General features: G+C 61.0%; 1 protein-coding gene across 7 annotated transcripts in view; it reads left to right on the top strand.

Moving 5' to 3' along the window:
* The window catches only part of OSBPL5 (oxysterol binding protein like 5), a 65,357-nt gene that overhangs the window by 25,732 nt on the left and 20,997 nt on the right, over window positions 1-18,628 (top strand). For 3 of the 7 annotated variants that reach the window (XM_060158251.1, XM_060158250.1, XM_060158253.1), the window contains exons 2-3: window positions 11,807-11,963; window positions 13,229-13,311. In XM_060158251.1, the coding sequence (XP_060014234.1) occupies window positions 11,828-11,963; window positions 13,229-13,311 (219 nt within the window). In that variant the 5' untranslated portion in view covers window positions 11,807-11,827. Of the gene's footprint in view, window positions 1-11,806; window positions 11,964-13,228; window positions 13,312-14,255; window positions 17,656-18,628 lie in introns of those variants that run through there. The other 4 variants (XM_060158254.1, XM_060158249.1, XM_060158252.1 and 1 more) reach the window with 3 other exon arrangements.

Here is an 18,628-nt window from a genome sequence, read left to right as displayed (position 1 = left end):
ATATATATTCTTTTTCAGACTCTTGTGCTATAGGTTATTGCAAGATATTGAGTGGAGTTCCCTGTGCTGTGCAGTAGGACCTTGTTGGTTATCTGTTTTATACAGAGTGGTGTGTATCTGTTAATCCTAAATTCCTAATTTATCCCTCCCCGCCCTTTCCCCTTTGGTGACCATAGTTTGTTTTCTCTCTGTGAGTTATAGTGTGTGTTGTAAATAGTTGGTTCTTGGCCTCAGTTCAGTTATTTTAACCCAGACCGTGATCATGCTTCTCTGTCTCAGCCCTCCGGGGGCTACAACGTCGACACCAAATAAAGGGCTGGCAGCTGCGTGCCGGGCTGCACGTCCTATGGGGTGTGGGGAGCAGGGAGGTGGGTCCGCTTCCCTGAGATCACGTGCTCGGTTTTCCCACACGTTGTGCAAAGTGTTTTCCACCTGCAGTGTGGCCGAGGCTGGTTTGGGACAAGACTGGAGTATAATTACTGCACGGCGTCTGCCCACCCGGATCCCCGGGGCCAGCAAGCAAACCAGCTGGGGAGCCGGCCACGGGCCCACGTGTGCATGCCTGACCCTCACGTTTGTGTTCCGTGGCCCCGTGGCGGTGTTCGCAGTCACGCTGGTCTTCCCAGCTCTGTCGGGAGCCCACCTCTCAGCCTCAGTCCCCCAGAGGGCTTTGGTTTCCCCATGGACGGCTCCCCGGAGAGGGGCCTGTGCTGTCTCCGTCCGGCCGCACGCCAAGCCTTCCCCGGCCCCGGCCATCGCTGCACTCCTGACGCCAGGCTTGTCTCTTCAGGGCTCGGTGCTGCAAACGGTAGTACTTCACGTTTGTTGGTGCTGCTGTTCTAAACCCTCTGCGAGCCTCGACTCCACAATAACCCTACGATGGGTGCTGCCATCAGCCTGTTACAGACGAGGAAACCGAGGCACTGAGTAGGTGCGTGGCTGGTCTCCCCACCCCATGGTGCTGCCTCCCCGCCGGCTACACCTGTGCTCTTATCACGGGCCCCTGTGCCGTGTTGTCAGTGATCATAGCAGGAGGAGAGGGCAGCCTGACGTCCGGGTGTGTCGGTCAGGGTTCTCTGGTGTGTGTATCTGTAGACGTATAATCTATACGTAATAAACACATATATATATAGAGAGAGAGAGGGGGAGAGACTTATGATAAGGAATTGGTTCGGGGCTTCCCCGGTGCGCAGTGGTTGAGAGTCTGCCTGCCGATGCAGGGGACACGGGTTCGTGCCCCGGTCCGGGAAGATCCCACATGCCGCGGAGCAGCTGGGCCCAGGAGCCATGGCCACTGAGCCTGCGCATCCGGAGCCTGTGCTCCGCAGCGGGAGAGGCCACAGCAGTGAGAGGCCCGCGTACCGCAAAAAAAAAAGGAATCGGTTCGTACCGTCACGCAGGCGGTGCAGCCTGAAGATCTGTGGGTGGTCGCAAGCTGGAGACCCAGGGGCACTGGTGGTTTAGTTCCGCTCCAAACGCCAGCGGGCTCGAGACCGAGGAAACGAGCGGATGCTTCAGTTCAGGTCTGAAGGCAGAAAAAATCCAACACCCCAGTTCGAAGGCACCAGGCAGGAGAAATGCCCTTAGTCGGGGAGGCTCAGCCTTCTGTGCTATTTAAGCCTTCAAGTGATTGGACAAGGCCCGCCCACACTGCGGAGAACCACGTGCTTTACCGAGTCCACCGATTCGGATGTTCAGCCTCATCCAGAAACACCTTCCCAGACACACCCAGTATCGTGTTTGACCAAATGTCTGAGCCCCCATGTGGCCCAGTCAAGTGGATGTATAAAATTAACCAGGTGCCCTCCTTGTGACCTCCTTGGTCTCAGAAACGAGGTGCCCACAGCCAACCCTGGGCTGCCGCGAGCCTGGGCATCAGGGAGCCTGGACGCCCCAGCCAGGCCCCCAGTCTCCGGCTCGATGCTGTACAGCATGGTGGGTGGGGAGACGTTGCCCGTCCCCGGGGGTCCAGGCTTTCTGGGTCCTCGGTGCCCCTCTCTCTGGTTGGGGAGGGCCCCGAGGCCAGGCCGAGCCGGTGGACGCCGTGCGGGGATTACGCTCTGTTGATGTCCCAGAACCAGCCTTGGGCACAGTCCAGCTGGGGTGTGCTTTGCACGACTTGTGGGAAAAGCGGGCATTGGATTTCCGTGGACCTCACGCACCCAGGAGCACAGGACCAGGGGCTGTTGAGAGTGGGTCCTGCGAGATCAGGCCCTCATCTCCCCTGAGCGAGCCAGCGTGCGCCCCCGACCCAGCGCTGAGCTGCCGGGGGCCAGGCTGGCTGGCATTTAAGGTGACCCACCAGCGAGCCTGTGAAGGTGGCACGTGAGTGAGGCCGCCTCTTCTTGGCAAGAGGCAGGGTTTCTCCGCACTCAGAACCGGCCCGGGTCAGCCGGGCTGGGGTAGGAAGGAGGAGACGGAGGCTGCACCCCCCCCCATGAGGCTGAGATCCTGGTGTTCGTGTGGGGTCCTGAGCAGGTTTGGGGGCACCCTGCCGCGCCGTGCTTCAGCGTTCTCAGCCGGCAGGCGGGGCAGCCCCCTCCCTGCAGGAGCTACAGTGATGCCTGCTCAGGTGTGGCCAAGGTGCTGGATGAGGGGCGCCCGACCCAATTCCAGGGACGCTGCAGGGCTGGGGCACGGGCAGGGGCTGGGGGAGAGGAAGACGTTGCTGCACCCACACCTCTGGATCCCACCACCATGACCTCTGTGGGAGACCTGAGCCTTTTCGGGGGCGGGGGCCCCCCACCCAAGTTGGGGGGCGACATTGCTGAGTCTCTTAGGGAGCTTCTGGGTGCTTTCAGGAGCCCACCCGCCTCCGCACACGCTCTGCCTTTTTCTGGGCTGTGGGCGCTGCACCTCCCCTTCCCCAGAGGGCGGTTGTCTGAGCCCCGCATGAGCCCGGCCCTGCCTGGAGCTCACACCATCGATCACCCGAGGGACACAGAGGAGAGCTGGGCTGTGTGTGCCCTTCCCAGGTGGCACCGCTCCCCGGCGGCACGGCCCTGGCCCCTCACAGAGCATTCCTTTGGGCCACCCCTTGCTGAGACGCGCAGGGCAGAGCCCAGCAGTCTGACCAAGGAGGGCCCGCTGGAATCATCCCCTCCCTTTTTCTGGGGGCCTCACTCTCAGTTAACACAGTCCGAGATGGTGGGTGTTGCTTAGGGAACCTGGGCCAGATTCTCCCCTGCGGAGGGAGATCCTTGACAGAGATGCCCTGAGGTAGAGCCCTGGCTGTGCCCATTCCCGCCCTGCACCGCCGAGGGCCGGTGCCCCCCTCCGGGGACCCCCAGCAGGCTTCGGCCCCACCCATCCGCTGGCAGCCCTCCTGGCCTCCTCTCCTTCTGTTTATGGGAAGACTGCGCCTCCGGGGGCCGCGGCTCCTACCTACCTAGTTTCCAGGCCCGCTCAGCGCCCGCCCCAGGGCCACCAGGACGGGAGCAGCTGCGGAAGGTCCCATGGGGGGAGCAGGGGGTGGGCAGGGGGAGAGGCTGAGGCTGGAGGGGTCTGGAAGAGAGTGCAGGCTCACTCGAGCCCCCAGAATCCTCTCAGGGTCGGCGATGACCCACCACTTCCCCTCTTCTCCCAACCCCCTCCATGCCGCTCCCTGCCTGCTGGGAGGGAGGCTGGGCCACAGCAGCCCCTGGCCCACTTTGTTCTCCTTTTCTTATTGGAATTTCTTATTGGAATTTCCCTCCCAGGCTCGGCCCTGCAATGAGGGAAGATGGGCGGGTGGCCATCTGTGGCCGAGTGACCCCCAGGGCAGCCGCCTAACTGCTGTCCGTCAGCCACCACCACCCAGGCAGGCAGCGGCCTGAGGGGTGTCTCCCGGGGGAGGGGGCATGCAGAGCAGAAGCCCCGCTGGGAGAGCCAGGCCACAGGGGATGTCCGGGAGACATCAGCACCCCTGGGAGAGCCCCGCAGTGTGCGGAGGACTTCATGTCAGCAGCCAGCCCCGCGGCACGGGCAGTGCCTCGGGCGTGAGGTCGCTCCGGGGGCCCAGATCCAGCTGCCTGGTTCAGATGCTGGACCTGAGGGTGGGCAGCCCTGACCCTTGACCCTCGGCAAGCCCATCTCCTGGGGGGCTCCTGCCTCCCCTCCCCGTCGTCCTCCCCGCTGCCCTGCACTCCCGCCTGGTTGCACAGCACCCGTCCTCTCACCGCCCCCTCCCCGTCCCAGAGCACTGTGACCAGGATGCAGTTTGCATCAGAAACTCAAACTCTCATTTGGGACAGGTGGGCGGGCAGGGTCTGGGTAGGACAGGGTGGGGTCAGGCCTGCAGCGGGGACCACATCCGATCAGGCCACAGTGGCCCGGGCTTCCCAGAACTGGGCGGCAGTGGCCTGATGCAGAGGAAGCGGCGCGTGGGCGGTGCCCAGGCCAGCCGATCGTGGTACTGAGTGTGTCAGCCGGCCCGTGTCGGGTCAGGAAGCCAGGTGGGCGGGCGTCAGGGCCCGGCCCCACCCGCGGCCATGTGATCTGGCTGAGTCAGCCGAGAACACCAGGCAAGGCCCCGAGCAGGGCAGGCCGCTTCCTGCCCCTCTCCGCAGGGCTCAGGCACCCCGAGGTGGCCTGTCCGGGAGCTGTCTCTCTGGGGGAGACCCGGCTCCCACCACCTCCCCCAGGATCCTGTACCCCGCTTCCTTTCTGCCCCTGCCCTCAGCCATCTTCAAGGTGCCTGGGGACTGGGGGCGTAAAGCTCTGCCACCTCGTGGGGACCCGGGCGCGGCTCAAGCCACTGGGCCTCAGGCTGGTCTTTTCTGCTCTCGGGGCCTCTTTGGGATCATGAGCTCTGCCACCCTCAGCTCTCCGAGATCATAAGAATCACATCAGGTGGAATAATACCTGTGAAAGGGCCTGGGACGCGTCAGGGGTCCACAGCACAGGTCCGAAGTTCTGAACACTGGTCTGGACCCGTCAGGGATGCGCCCACGTGCCACGGTGCGCTGAAGGGGCTGCTGCTCCCGTGGGGGCTGCTCAGGCTGCCCAGTTTGAGCCCCAGATGCCAGGTCCAGCTGGGGGACGGTAGCCGGGACATGTTTCTGGACCCTCATGAGGGGCCTCCTGGCAGGGACTTCATGGTCACTAGCCTTGGGACCTTAGCAAGTGTCTGGAAGGCAAATGTGTGGTGTTGACATGATGGCTACTGTACTTTAACTGATGGCTGCTGTCCTTCCCTGGGATCTGCTGACCTGTCCACTGGGTGTGCAGACAGAGAGCCAAGCGGGTGGGTTCACGTGGCTTCATCCCTGAGCTTATCTGTGATTTCAGAGCATTTTCCCCCTCGCCTTTTACGATCCGTTTTGTTCAAGCAGAAGTGAGTGCGCTGTGAGCGCAGGCATGTTGGCGGGGGCCGGGCTGCCAGTGCCTGCTTCTCCTGCACCCACCAATTAACAGAGGAGCCCCCCGTGGCCCGAGCCGCACCTCCCCTGCGCAGGGACTCTTGCCCTCCTGCCCTCTAGCACAGTTAGGCCAGTTGTGACACTCAGCCACTGGTGAGAAAGCTAACCAGGCAGCCAGGAACTCACACTGGGTTCACCGTCTCGGCCTCTGCAGGGGACTTTGCCACCCCCACTCAGAGGAACCCCCCCCTTTACAAATAGGGGCTCAGAGACGAGCATGGCCAGCTGCGGCCACACAGCCAGTCCCACAGGCAGGACTGGACCTTTTCCCAGGCTCAGAATTGTCCCCCCCACCTCCGCGCCTGCAGGTGGGCTGCGAAGTGAGTCCAGGATTCTGTTGGATTCCTTCTCAGAGCCTCAGCCCTTCCCACCGAGAGCTGCAGGCGGCTCCGCGGATTCTGGCCCCAGATAAGCGGGCTGGGCATCCTGTCTGTGCTCGCCGATAAGGCACAGAAGACCTTTCCTTACAAAGATCACATTGTTCTGGCCCGAAGGTGGGCCTCTGGTGGCGGAGGGAGGGGACAGTGTTCAGAGGCAAATAGCTGCTCGGAAGGCAGCGTCCAGTGGGGGAGGGGAGGGGCAGGGTGCAGGCACCCGGGTGGGGCAGGGTGGGCTCTGTGCAGCTCTCCAGGCCTTGATGTTGGCCAGGCGGCCTTGTTTGGGGACAGAGAGCTTGTCACCTACCAGGTGCTCGAGCAAGTGCTGGAGCTCAGGGACGTGGGGCTGGCCCGGGCGGGGCCGAGCCTGACCTATACCCCGTCTGCTCTGGGCCAGCACCACGTGGGACCCGGCTGCCCCCGACGCTGGGGGGCCTTCGTGCCCCAGAAGGGAAGCGGAAGCCGAGGAGCCAGCTCAGGCCGTGCGGGGTGAGGGCGGCCAAGCTGGAAGTCGGAGCTGCCTCCCGTCCTGGGCTCCCCTAGCTGTCCCCCTCCTCTCCCAGGTGGCCCGGGCGTGGCAGTGGGGCAGGAGGACGTGGGGAGCCCTACGGAAGCGGACCAGGAGGCTCCTGCGGCTGACAGGAAGACTCCTGAGCCGGGGTAGAGCTTGAAGATCAGCTTGTCCGGCCCCCTGCTGCCGGGCAGGGCTGCACCCAGACACCACCCGTGGATACGTCCCGCCTGTGGCTGCAGGACCCTGACGGCTCCTGGCAGTGATGTTTCACTCGAGGCCCCCATGGCGCCCATCAGCCCGGGCCTTCTGCATCCTCGGGGTGCAGGCGGGGCACAGGAGTCTGGAGCAGGCTGCAAGGAGACTGCTGGGACGCAGAGGATGCCGGGGAGGCGGGTCCATCCCTGGATGCCTGGACAGCCACTACCTTGCCCAGAGCAGGGCTGCAGGAGGGGCCCCTGCCCTCCTTGCTCTGGGCCCCCAGGGCTACTCCCTGACCCGCGACAGCCCTGACCCCTCCCAAGCCCCCTTGCCAACGCGAGCTGATTCATTCTGGAAATGCTGCATTGGCCCTACGGGTGCCCGGCCTGAGCGGGTACCCAGGGGTTCAGGCAGTCGAGGAATCAGCTGGGATGTGCCCCACAGCGGAAGCCCAGCCCGGCGGGGAGTTAACGCATGGACCGAACTAAGACATGAGGGGTGTGTGCCTCGGGCCCCAAGACGGGCAGACGTGCTGCCCCCGAGAGGGCTAGGGTCAGGGTTCCTTCCCTCTGCGGGGACCAGCCGGGAGGACGAGTGGTGGGAGGCCAGCCCTGCCTGTCCTGGAGCTTCTCGGGCCAAGGGGTGGGCCCGCCTAGACGCCTGCCGCCATGGGAAGGAGCTTACTCAGACGGACAAACCTGGCGGTCCCAGGGGCGGGGGGCTTGTCCCCAGGGGCACGTGTGCCTCCAGGGCTGGGATTCCTGCTTGCTGGGTGGGCCGCGAGGGCTCCGGCGGCAAACCACAGCCCACCGTCCCCCAGAGGTGCCGCCACTGCCAGGGCCTGCAGGAAGCTGACCACACCTGCGCCCTCAACCCTGCAGGTCAGCGTGGGAAACGCTGCCACGCCTTCCCAAGCCCCGAGGCTGGCTTGGTCTTGGGTCTGAGCAGGGGCTGCAGCGGCTTCCCTGCTGAGCTCCAGGCCTGCAAAGCCCTCCCCTGAGGCTTGGCCAGGGCTGGGCAGTCCCAGGCCACAGCCCTTCTCCCCAGCCGCCGCCCCTCCTCCTGATTCCTGAGCTCCCCCTTAAGGGGGCCCGGGGGCCTCTGGGCTGGGGGCCCCCTCTTGCTGAAACACCCGAGGCTCCCGCACAGGGATGTCAGGGCCCCTCATGCTCAGGCCCCCTCACGTGCTGTGTCGGGGGCCGTCTCACCGTGTCAGGGTGCCCTTGGGCTCCTTCCTCCAGACCCTACGGTGTCCCCTAAGACACCTGGACTTCGTAATAATGAGGGCCAGGTGAAGCCACGGCAGCCTCATTTATGGCAGCGGGGGAAGAATTTAGGCAACTGTAGGCCGAGGGCGAGCTGTGTACGGGCAAGCGTCACCCCAGTAACCAAGGGTAACGGAGCCCCAGTAACCAAGGGTAACGGAGGGCTGTTACTGTGGTCGGGGCACAGGCCAGCCCTCAGAGGTTGGGGAGGCCAGTGAGGGCAAGGCACACGGTGGCCCGAGATGTCTCAGGCGGGCAGAATCCAGGCTCCAAGGGCCCAGGGCTGGGCCCAGAGACAGCGTGCCCTGAGCCCTTGGGCAGCTGGAGCCCAGGCCGGGCCAGAGGGAGATAGCTGCCCGCCGCGGGTGTGGTCCCTGGTTGCTGGCTCAGCCTGGGAGTCTATTTCCTCATGCGCCTCCTCCCTCCCTCTATTTCCTCATGCGCCCTCCTCCCTCCATCCTCATGGACTGGCTCCCATCCTCACGGGTCTGTGCTCCCTACGAGCCTTCAGCTTTCCCTGTGAGGTGCAGAGCAGCAGACAAGGTCATGGTCAGCCCAGCATCGGGTTGACGGTCCTCCCGGCTTGGAGCCTCCAAGGGTCCGCAGACCCGCCAGGTGCCGGATTCCTCCTGCCTCCTGCCAGTGCCTGGAGGGCAGGGCTTCCGTCCTCGGCCGCACCAGGCATGGCAGGAGGCCTGGGACAGGAACCTCACCGGGGTTACCGTGAAAATTGGCCCCCAAGCTGACGCTGGCCAGAGGTTCCTCCCCTAACGCGCAGAGGAGGGACGAAGCCCAGGGGCGTTTGCTCCGCTGCCTTCATTCACCCCAGGCTCTGGGGTCCCCAAGCCCTGGAGCGGAGTGGCGCCCACGCCCGCTGCAAGTCCCTGCTCCCGGCCCTGGGGAGACTCAGCACACGGGAGGGACAGTGCTGTCCCCTTTCCTGGAACTTGCATCCTGGGGTGGAAGAAAGTTGACACAGAAGAAGGAATGTAGGAGCAACGGTCCAGCAACTTGGACTGTTCCACGGGGATGTGGCACTGTGCGAGACAGAGGGGTGGCAACCTTCTGGGAAGGGACATTTGAGCGGAGAGTGGAATTTGAGAAGGACCCAGCCACACGGACGGACGGACATGTGGGCGAGGGCGTTCGGTGGCGGGGGACGTCAGAGCAGAGGCCCCAGTGGGCACGGGCTTAGCGTGTTCAAGGAACATAACGGGGGCCAGTGTGTCTGGGGCAAGTGGGTGACAGAGCCAGGCAGGGAATGAGGTGGGAGGAGCGGGCAGGGATCCTGACGGCCTGGAAAACAGGGACAAGGAGACAGAGGCCGGACTGTGTTCTAAACACAGTGTGGAGCCTCTGGCGAGAGGGGCCCTGGATTTAGCTCTGAAATGAACGAAGCAGCATCTCTCCCTCCTTGACCCCAAACGAGATCATAGACAGCAGCCAGGGGTGGGCATTGGGAAGGCCGAGGGGCTGCGTGTACACCCTGAGGCCTTGCCGAAGGAGAGGGGCCACCTCGCTGTCCGAGTGGGTCAGGGGGGCCTTTGGGGGCCCGCGCCTGCTCTGGGGTGTCAGGACACAGAGGGGGTATCCACGGGTGCACGCCGGCACTGCACTCGGATCTGTGGGGGTCTGTTCTGGACCAGCTGCTCAGCCATTTGAATGTCACCTCTGATGTATCTGATTATTGGGCAAATAGGAAGGAAGGGGGGGAAGGGAAATCAGGCTGCTCTTCTGACGAGAGAGATTCACGGAGGAGGGAGGGGAGGGAGTTTGGACGGATGGATCGATGGATCGATGGATGGTTAAATGATTGGATGTTTGGATGGATGGATGGGTGGCTAGGCGGTTAGATGGATGGACAGATAGGCAGGTGGGTGGCTGGCTAGCTGGATGGATGGATGGATGGAAAGGAGGGAGGGAAGGTGGAAGAGAGGATGGTGTATATGAGCAGACTGTGGGGCTCACAGACTAATGAGTCCCACTGGCTGCTGGTGGTTAGCTGTGCTGGGGGAGAAGAAAGGCAGCCAGTGACCTCTGTGCCCTCCCCACCCTGCCCTGGTAGAGCCGGGGTGCATGGCCAGATGGGGGAGCTGAGATGTGTGGGCAGGAGCCCCTCTCCCTGCCCCAAGTTTGCAAGACTCAACCCCTAAGAGACCTGCAGCTCCAGGTGAGGAAGGCCTACCTGTGTCATCCCTCGTCACGCGTCCTGGGGCCTCCAGGGCAGGAGCGGGTCTGACTCACCTTGGCTGCCCGCCAGGTGCTTGGAAGATCTCAGCTACATGAGGAAGACGGTGGCGGACCTCCTCTCAGGTGCTGGCTCCCCGGCCTGAGACACGCCTGGGGAGTCAGTGAGCGAGCACTGAGACTCTGCAAGCAGGGGCTGGGCTTCCAGACTCCCGCCCGCTCCTCCCCACAGTGGGTTTGCTAGAAGCTAAGCTGAACTGGTGAGAGGGGGGGACTCGGGCCAGGATTGAGAATCAGCCTACCTGACTCAAGCACAGCCGTTGCCAATTAACAACTGTGCGACCTGGGGCCCCAAATCCCAACCTCTCTGAAACCAGTGTCCCCCTCTGTGAAATGGCAGAGGTGACAAGCTTAGCCGGGTGACACGGTAGTGATTAGGAAGGGTGGGGCCCCTGGGCCCACTGCAGCCTTGGAGCCCCCCCACTCTGACCCCTGGGCAGGGAACACAGAGGAGTTTCCGGGGCTGCCGACGGAACCCTGGGCCACCCTGCCCGCTCCTGAAGCCCTGCCCGGGTCCACTCGCCCACCTGTCACAGCAGGAAAGGCTCTGTGTTTCTGCTGCCCCGCCCAGGAAGGCCCAGGGCCAGGGGAGAAAGCGGGAACTTTGTCCTGGGCTTGGCAGGAGGCCACCGGCCCACCCGGGAGGCGGCAGGAGGCACCCCTGGGCCTTTAGAAATCGGTCACTGGGCCTTTACGCAGCACGTCCTCAGGGAGTGGAAAGAACCCAGGATTCCGAGCCGGAGTTCCTGCTCTGCCAACATCGGCCAGGCCGTGACCACAAGGCGAGGTCATCAGCTCTTGGAGCCATGATTTTCTCATCCATAAAATGGGCCGACGTCGGTGGCGGGGTGCCGTGCACTGGGAACTGCTTGCCCCAGCCCCACGCAGGGCAGGGCTGCGAGGGGGCAGGAGACAGAGGGAGCTGCCTCTTTCCTGGTCTGGGCAGACCGGGGCAGTGGCAGGGCTTGGGAGGGCGCGGCAGGCACCTGAAGGACTGGCCGTCGGGCTCCCCCGGGGGCCGCTGCTTCCTTTGGGACCGGACGCTGGTTTGGGCAGTGCTGTGGGGCAGGAAGGTGATGTCTTGGGCGGAGCGTGGGTTCGGGTGCACCTCACCGTAAGCACGCCTGCACTGCCTCTCTGAGATAAGGCGCTTTGGGTGCAGGTATCAGAAACCCAGCCGGGAGCTGAAGCCGGGGAGGGCAGGAGGCGGGGTCTCGAGGCGCCCTTAGGTGGGATGGGCAGGCCAGGTTCAGGGACGGCCCCAGCCCCATGCCAGCTCCCCCGGGGGCTCTGTGGCCGCCTGTCTGGGCAGCCCTCGGCCCCCTCCCCTGCGTGCACCGGTCGCTGTCTTCCCACCACGGAGCTCCATCCCCTAGCGGGGGAAGTCTGGTGGCCCGGCATGGGTCAGGGGCCCACCTCAGCTCCACTTCACCGTGTCCAAGGTCCTACAGAGCCGACTTAGTGCCGGGCCTGGGGGGCAGGGGGTCCTGCCACAGCTGTGACAGCCAAACTTCCAGCGGGGCCGGTCCGGGCCTGGCTTCTGCCATGGACCCTGGAAAGCCTGAGCTTGGCCGTGAAGCCTTCCCTGGGTGACCCGCAGGCCCCTCGGGCCCTCGTCCCATTTCTGAGACGTCCCCTGAGTGGGGACCTGACTGTAAGACACGGTGGCCCCGGCCACTCGGCCCTGGCTCTCTGGCGGGTCTCTGGTCCCCTTGCCAGGGCGGGTGGAGGATGCCCCCTCCAGGCTCCAGGCTGCCCCAGCCTCGGCGTGAGGCGTGACCAGTACTCTCCCCTCCTTCTTTCCAGAAGCCCCCCAGTGCCCACGCCATGAAGGAGGAGGCCTTTCTGCGACGACGCTTCTCACTGTGTCCGCCCTCCTCCACCCCTCAGAAAGTCGACCCCCGGAAACTCAGCCGCAACCTGCTCTTGGGTGGAGAGAATGAGCTCGACTCTCTGGGTCCAGGTCAGCGTCTACATGGGAACCCGGTCACCTGGCACGTGGGCCACGGGTGGGGACAGGTGCCAAGCCTGGGCCCTCCTCAGCTTCGAAGCCCAGCTGTGTGGCCCCAGGCAGGTCCCTTTCCCTCTCTGTGCTGTCGGGGTTGGGGAGGGAGGGCGTCGGCCTTGCTGTGCTCACACCCCAGCCCCTGGTGCCTCCCGGTCAGGATGGCTCTCCCCTAGTCATTGCTTCTCCACTTCCTGCAAGGACCTGGCAATAAACCACCAGCCACAGGGAGCGGGCGGGAGTGGCCCATCAGGCAGCCTCAGGCCTCCTCTGAGACCATGGCCTCTTCTTCCTGCCCGTGAACCTGAGCTTTAGAAACCCGCTTCAAAACAAACGGAGCTATATGGAATCTAAAAAAAAAAAAAAATGGTTCTGAAGAAGCTAGGGGCAGGACAGGAATAAAGATGCAGATGTAAAGAATGGACTTGAGGACACGGGGAGGGGGAAGGGTAAGCTGGGACAAAGTGAGAGAGTAACATTTACATATATACACTGCCAAGTGTAAAATAGATAGCTAGTGGGAAGCAGCCGCATAGCACAGGGAGATCAGCTGGGTGCTTTGTGACCACCTAGAGGGGTGGGATAGGGAGGGTGGGAGGGAGACGCAAAGAGGGAGGAGATATGGGGATGTATGTATACGTATAGCTGATTCACTTTGTGATACAGCAGAAATTAATACACCATTGTAAAGCAATTATACTCCAATAACGATGTTTAAAAAAAAAAAAAAAACGGAGCCGGGCACGGGCAGCCGCTCCCCCCAGGGTCGAATCCAGACACCTCACGCCCCCGTCCCTCCCCTCAAGCGAGCTGGAGAGGAAACCTGCTGGGAGGGGCGCGGGGACAGCGTCCGGCCACCTCCCTCCGAGAGCCCAGCACTGGGGAGCAATGGAATTCCAGCCAGCGGGATTTGGGGCGTGGGGGGAAGCCAGGCGAGGTCTGGGTACCCTGAACTGAAAACAGGGGGCCTGTCTTACAGACCGCAGAGGGTGTGCCACACCAGCGCCCAGGGCACCCGGGCTTCTCCCAGCGGTGACACCCCCTCATGACGCTGGCTGGCGCTCATTAGCTCTCTGGTCCCGCAGCCACCGCCTGGGCTGGCTTCCTGCCCCGCCCAGGCCACCCGTGCCGGCGCCCGTGCCTCGCCTGCCACACACTGGGCAGCGGCGGAGGGGCTGCCCAGCAGCCATGCCCCGGTCCTCATGCCGGCCACTCTCTTGCAGGGAAGGACATGGAGCCCAACAGCCCATCGCCGCCCAGAGATGAAGGGCCCCCGACCCCAGGCTCTGCCACGAAGGTGCCACCGGTAGGAGCCCGGCTGTGGGAGGACCTAAGGCAGGGAGCCTGCCCTGGGGACGATGGGAAGTGGCTGGAGGGAGGGGACAGCAGGGCTGCCGGCCGAACCCACCGTTGCCAGCCCTTGGCTCTGAATCAGGGAGGCTGCTGGAGCCGGGGACGGAGTCACAGAGCTTGTGAGTTGTTTATCAAAGCCATCTTCTTGAGTAACACAGGTCGGGGATGCAGGGCCCGGAGGAGGCTGGGGCTGCCGGGGGGCCTCAGGGACAGAAAATCATGGTAAAAGGAGGCCCCGGGCTCTTCTGTCATAGGGAACCCACCCAGGTATGAGCGCATCCTCCCTCTGCCTGTGTCTGTGCTGCGCCCTCCACCCGTGCACCCTCTTCAGGGCAACGCCGAGTTCGGGGAAAGGGCACGCGCACACACAGATACACACACAAATGCACATACAGATACACAGATATACATACACACACAGATACACATACACACACAGATACACACACATGCACATACAGACACACACACAGATATACATACACACAGATGTACACACACACATGCATGTGCAGACACAGATACACATACACACATAGATACACATACAAATACACAGATATACATACACACACAGATACACACAGAGATACACACAAATGCACATACAGACACACCCACAGATATACATACACACAGATGTACACACACACACATGCACGTACAGACACACAGATACACATACACACATAGATACACACACACATGCACATACAGACACAGAGATATAGACACACACATATAAATGCACATACAGATACACACACAGATACACACAGAGGCACACACACAGACACAAACATACACACAAATGCACATACAGATACACAGATGCACACACACGGATGCATACCATACATGCACACATGTACACATGCATACACACAGATGCACATACACACAGATACACATACACAGATGCGCATACACACAGATGCACACATATACGCACAGATATACACACACAGATGCACACACAGATACACACACGCACACACACACACACACCACGTGCTCCCCAGCCCAGCGCCTCTCAGCTGGGGCCCAGCCGTGCACCTCCAGGCAGAAGCTCTGGTCCAGGGAGGGTGTGGGGCCCCAGGTACAGGTGCCAGGTTGTAGACACGCCCTTCCTTCCCCCAAGGGCCTCAGGCCAGGGGAGCCACGGCCCCCAGGTCTGGCGGTGCGGCTGGGGGGCTGGGGGCACATAGAAGCCAGTTCTCCCCACCCTGGCTGCCCCGTGAGACCCAGAGTGACAACCGCCTGCTCCTCTGGGACCCCACGCCCTCCTCTGTCCAACAAGGAGTGTGTGGTGGTCCTCCCTGTGTCCACTTCCGGCAGGGAAGAAACCGGACCTTTCGTGGGTCCCCCCTCAGCCAGCGTTTCCCCGCCTCGGTCCCCAGGGCTGCCAGCTGCTGGGAGTGCAGTTGGAGCGCCTGCATTTGTGTGTGTGGAATTTTTTTAATTAAAAATCTTTTTTAGATTACAGTAAAATACTCATAACAAAATGTACCATCCTAACCATTTTTAAGTCTACAGTTTAAGTACGTTCACATTATTATGTCACCATCACCACCATCCACCCCGAGAACTTTTTCATCTTATAAAACTGACAGTCTGTCCCCATTAAACACTCACGTCCCACCCCTTCCCCAGCTCTGGGCCCCGCCGTCCTACTTTCTGTCTCTATCAATGTGACTCCTCTAGGGACCTCCCGTGAGTGGATCGCACAGTATTTGTCCTTTTGTGTCTGGCTTATTTCACTTACTATAATGTCCTCATGTTCATCCAGGTTGTAGCTGGGTCAGAATTTTCTTCCTTTTTAAGGCTGAATAATATTCCACTGTGTGGCTGGACCATACTTTGTTTATTCAGTCATCTGTGTACGGACACATGTATTTTTTTAAGACACAGATTTATTTCATGAAAACATGGCTCTTCCTTCTACAACCCAATAAAACATTGAACCCGATAAAACCACATCAAATGCTATCAGGAACACTCGGTTCAAATTTCAGATTTCACCCATTCAGAAATGATGTCTGGGCATCCTCTCTGGGCAAGGCCCACACCGCGGTAGGTGCTGGGGATGGAGTCGTTGGTAAAAGAAAGTCCCTCTCTCCTGGAGCTTGTGTTCTAGAGGGAAGACAGGCACCAGACAAAACAAGTAAGGTCTAGAACATGTCAGAGGCTGAGGGAGGAAAGAAAGGACAGCTCTGGACACCCCCAGGTTCTTTTCTTTTTTAACAATTTTTTAAAATGTATTTATTTATTTATTTTTGGCTGCGTTGGGTCTTCGTTGCTGCGCGCGGGCTTTCTCTAGTTGTGGCGAACGGCGGCTCCTCTACGCTGCGGTGCGCGGGCTTCTCACTGCGGTGGCTTCTCTTGTCGTGGAGCACGGGCTCTAGGTGCGCGGGCTTCAGTAGTTGTGGCTCGTGGGCTCTAGAGCGCAGGCTCAGTAGTTGTGGCACACGGGCTTCGTTGCTCCGCGGCATGTGGGATCTTCCCAGACCAGGGCTCGAACCTGTGTCCCCTGCACTGGCAGGCGGATTCTTAACCACTGCGCCACCAGGGAAGCCCACCCCCCACCGAGACTCTTAAGAGCGACTTGAGACTGTTCTAAAAGTCACAGCTTGGGGAAAGATACAAACTCTAATATATATATGATAAATATAAAGTATTTAATATATTAATATTAGATATCATATACAATATAATATAGCATAACACAGTATAATATCACGTATAGTAACATATCAGGTATGTAATATACCAGCAGTTCTTTATGTATACACACACATATGTGTATATATATTATATAGTTTTTCCATGAGATAAAATTCAAATAACACAAAATTAGCCATTTTTGATGAACAATTCAGTGACACTTAGTGTATTCACAGTATTGTGCAACCGTCACCTCTGTCTAGTTTCCGTGACCCCAAACAGACACCCTCTCGGCAGTCATCCCTGCGGCCAGCACTGTGCTTTCCCTCTCTACGGATTTGCCTCTTCCGGACATTTCATATAAACGGAGCCCTGCGATGTGTGGGGTTTTGTGCCGGGCTCCTCTCCCTGAGCCTCATCCAGGCTGTGGCAGGTGTCAGTGCCCCTGGATGGATGGACCACAGGCGGCTCGTCCGCTCGTCAGCGGGAGGACATTTGGACCGTTCCCACTTTTCCGCTGTTGGGAACAGAGCTGCTACGAACACGCATGTACAAGTATCTCAGTCCCTGTTTTCAATTCTTTGGGTTTATATCTCAGAGTGGAATTGCTGGGCCATCATGGTAACTCTGTGGCAAGATGGAATTCTAGAAAGTTCTATAGTTGACTTTTGGGGGAAGTGCCAAAATGTTTTCCACAGTGGCTGCCCATTTTACTTTACAGCCCCACTGGGGGAGAGTAAGGGTTGCCGTTTCTCACCTCCTCAACAACACTTGTTTCTGTTCTTTTTTAAACCCAGTAGGTGTGAAGTGATGTCTCACTGTGTTCGTTTGTTTGTTTGTTTTGCGGTACGCGGGCCTCTCACTGCTGTGGCCTCTCCCCCCGCGGAGCACAGGCTCCGGACACGCAGGCTCAGTGGCCATGGCTCACGGGCCCAGCCGCTCCGCAGCATGTGGGATCTTCCCGGACCGGGGCACAAACCCGCGTCCCCTGCATTGGCAGGCGGACTCTCAACCACTGTGCCACCAGGGAAACTCCCTAAATCACTCTTTTAAAGGAATTTTTAGGTTTTTGGTCAGACCCCCGCGTTCATGGTTCTGAGCAGCATGTCTCACTCCTGGGGGTGCTGCGTTATCGCCCCACTGTGCCTTGAGGTTCAGTGGCCCTCGGGAACGAGCAGAGGGGTCTGGTGGGCCTTGGCGGGGTCCCCAGCATGGCTCTAGGATGGAGGAGTAGGGGCACTGTCTGCAGGGACCCGGCCCGGTGGGGCTTGGGGGGCCCAGGAGCAGAGGGTTGCAGGGCACAGACGCCCCATCCCGTCCACCCCCCAGCCCCACTGTCCCCAATCGCACCTCTCTCTTCCTCTGTTGCCCCCAACAAGCTCCTTTCAGCCGCATCTGGTGGAAAGCTGGGCGGCAGGGGATTGGCAGAGGGTTCATTCACTCATTCATTCATTCATCCATTCATCCAAGATGCTCACCGAGCTCCCAGCTGCTGGTGCCAAGGGGATGCTGGGATGAAGCCGAGCCCAGTGGAGCTCTCGACAGTAAGCAGAACCGTCTGTGTGGCTGTCACTGCAGGAGATGCCCAGCCGGCCAGGGGTGGCTGGTGTCATCAGCGTCTGATGCCAGCAGGGTGGGCAGAGCCGTCTTCCTCCCGGGGAAGCAGCTCAGCGGGGCCTGAGGAAGGAGCAGGGGTTGCTCAGCAACAGGGAAGAGCATTCAGGCTGGGGGAACAGCATGTGCTAAGGAAGCTGGGGGCACCAGGCATAAGAATCCCAGCTCCCCGGGAGCTGGAGGGTCAGCCCGGCCCCCAGAGGCCTGTCACTCAGCTCCTTCTCACCACTCCTGCTTCAACACAGAGGGTGCTTCTAGAGCAGAGTCCCCCAGGTGCCTCGTCCCATGTCCCTGTCTTCCTGGGATCCCTGCCCGAGTTCAGCCCCAGCTCGGCCCCTCGCGAGCTGTGTGACGTCTGGCAGGTTCTGAGCCTCTCTGTGCCACAGCCTCCTCACCTGCAGGGCGTGGGTAGTAACAATGCCTGAAGCTGCGCTGGTTCCCGTGCACACACATGCTCTCCAACCCCCTCTCTCAGCCCCTGCTCCCTGGGGGCGGCCTGTCCCTCTGTTCCAACCCCAGCACCCCAGCACCTGAGGCCATGCCTGGCACGTAGTGCCGTGGGGACAGCCGGTCCCCGGGACAGTTCTGGCCGCAGCCCTGCCCCTGGCTCTGCAGCCTCGGGGGTCACTGCACCTCTCTGTGCCTCAGTTTCCTCATCCGTCGGATGGGGGTAGTAACTGGGCCCGCCTCCTGGGTGGTCGTGAGAAGTAGGTGAGCAAAGGCAGTAAAGACCTGAGAGGACCTGGCAACGGCAGAGCGGTCAAGAGCGTTGCCTCGCGCAGGAAGGGAGTTGAGGGCCGTTGGCCTCTGGTCCTCCGGGCCTCCCTCCCTTGCCTGGAGGCTCGGGGTGGAGGCACTCAGCCCAGAGGACGAGCAGGGCAGGCAAATTTCTGCAAAGGACCAGAAAGGGAACGTTTTAAGCTCGGCAGCCACACGAGCTCCATCGCAAGAACTTGCCGTGGCCGTTAGAGCCAATGCAGCCACGACAGCAG

The sequence above is a fragment of the Lagenorhynchus albirostris genome, chromosome 9, assembly GCF_949774975.1.
Source record: "Lagenorhynchus albirostris chromosome 9, mLagAlb1.1, whole genome shotgun sequence".
NCBI lineage: Eukaryota > Metazoa > Chordata > Mammalia > Artiodactyla > Delphinidae > Lagenorhynchus > Lagenorhynchus albirostris.
The sequence above is the reverse complement of the archived record's forward strand: the minus strand, read 5'-3'. Positions and strand labels throughout refer to the sequence as shown.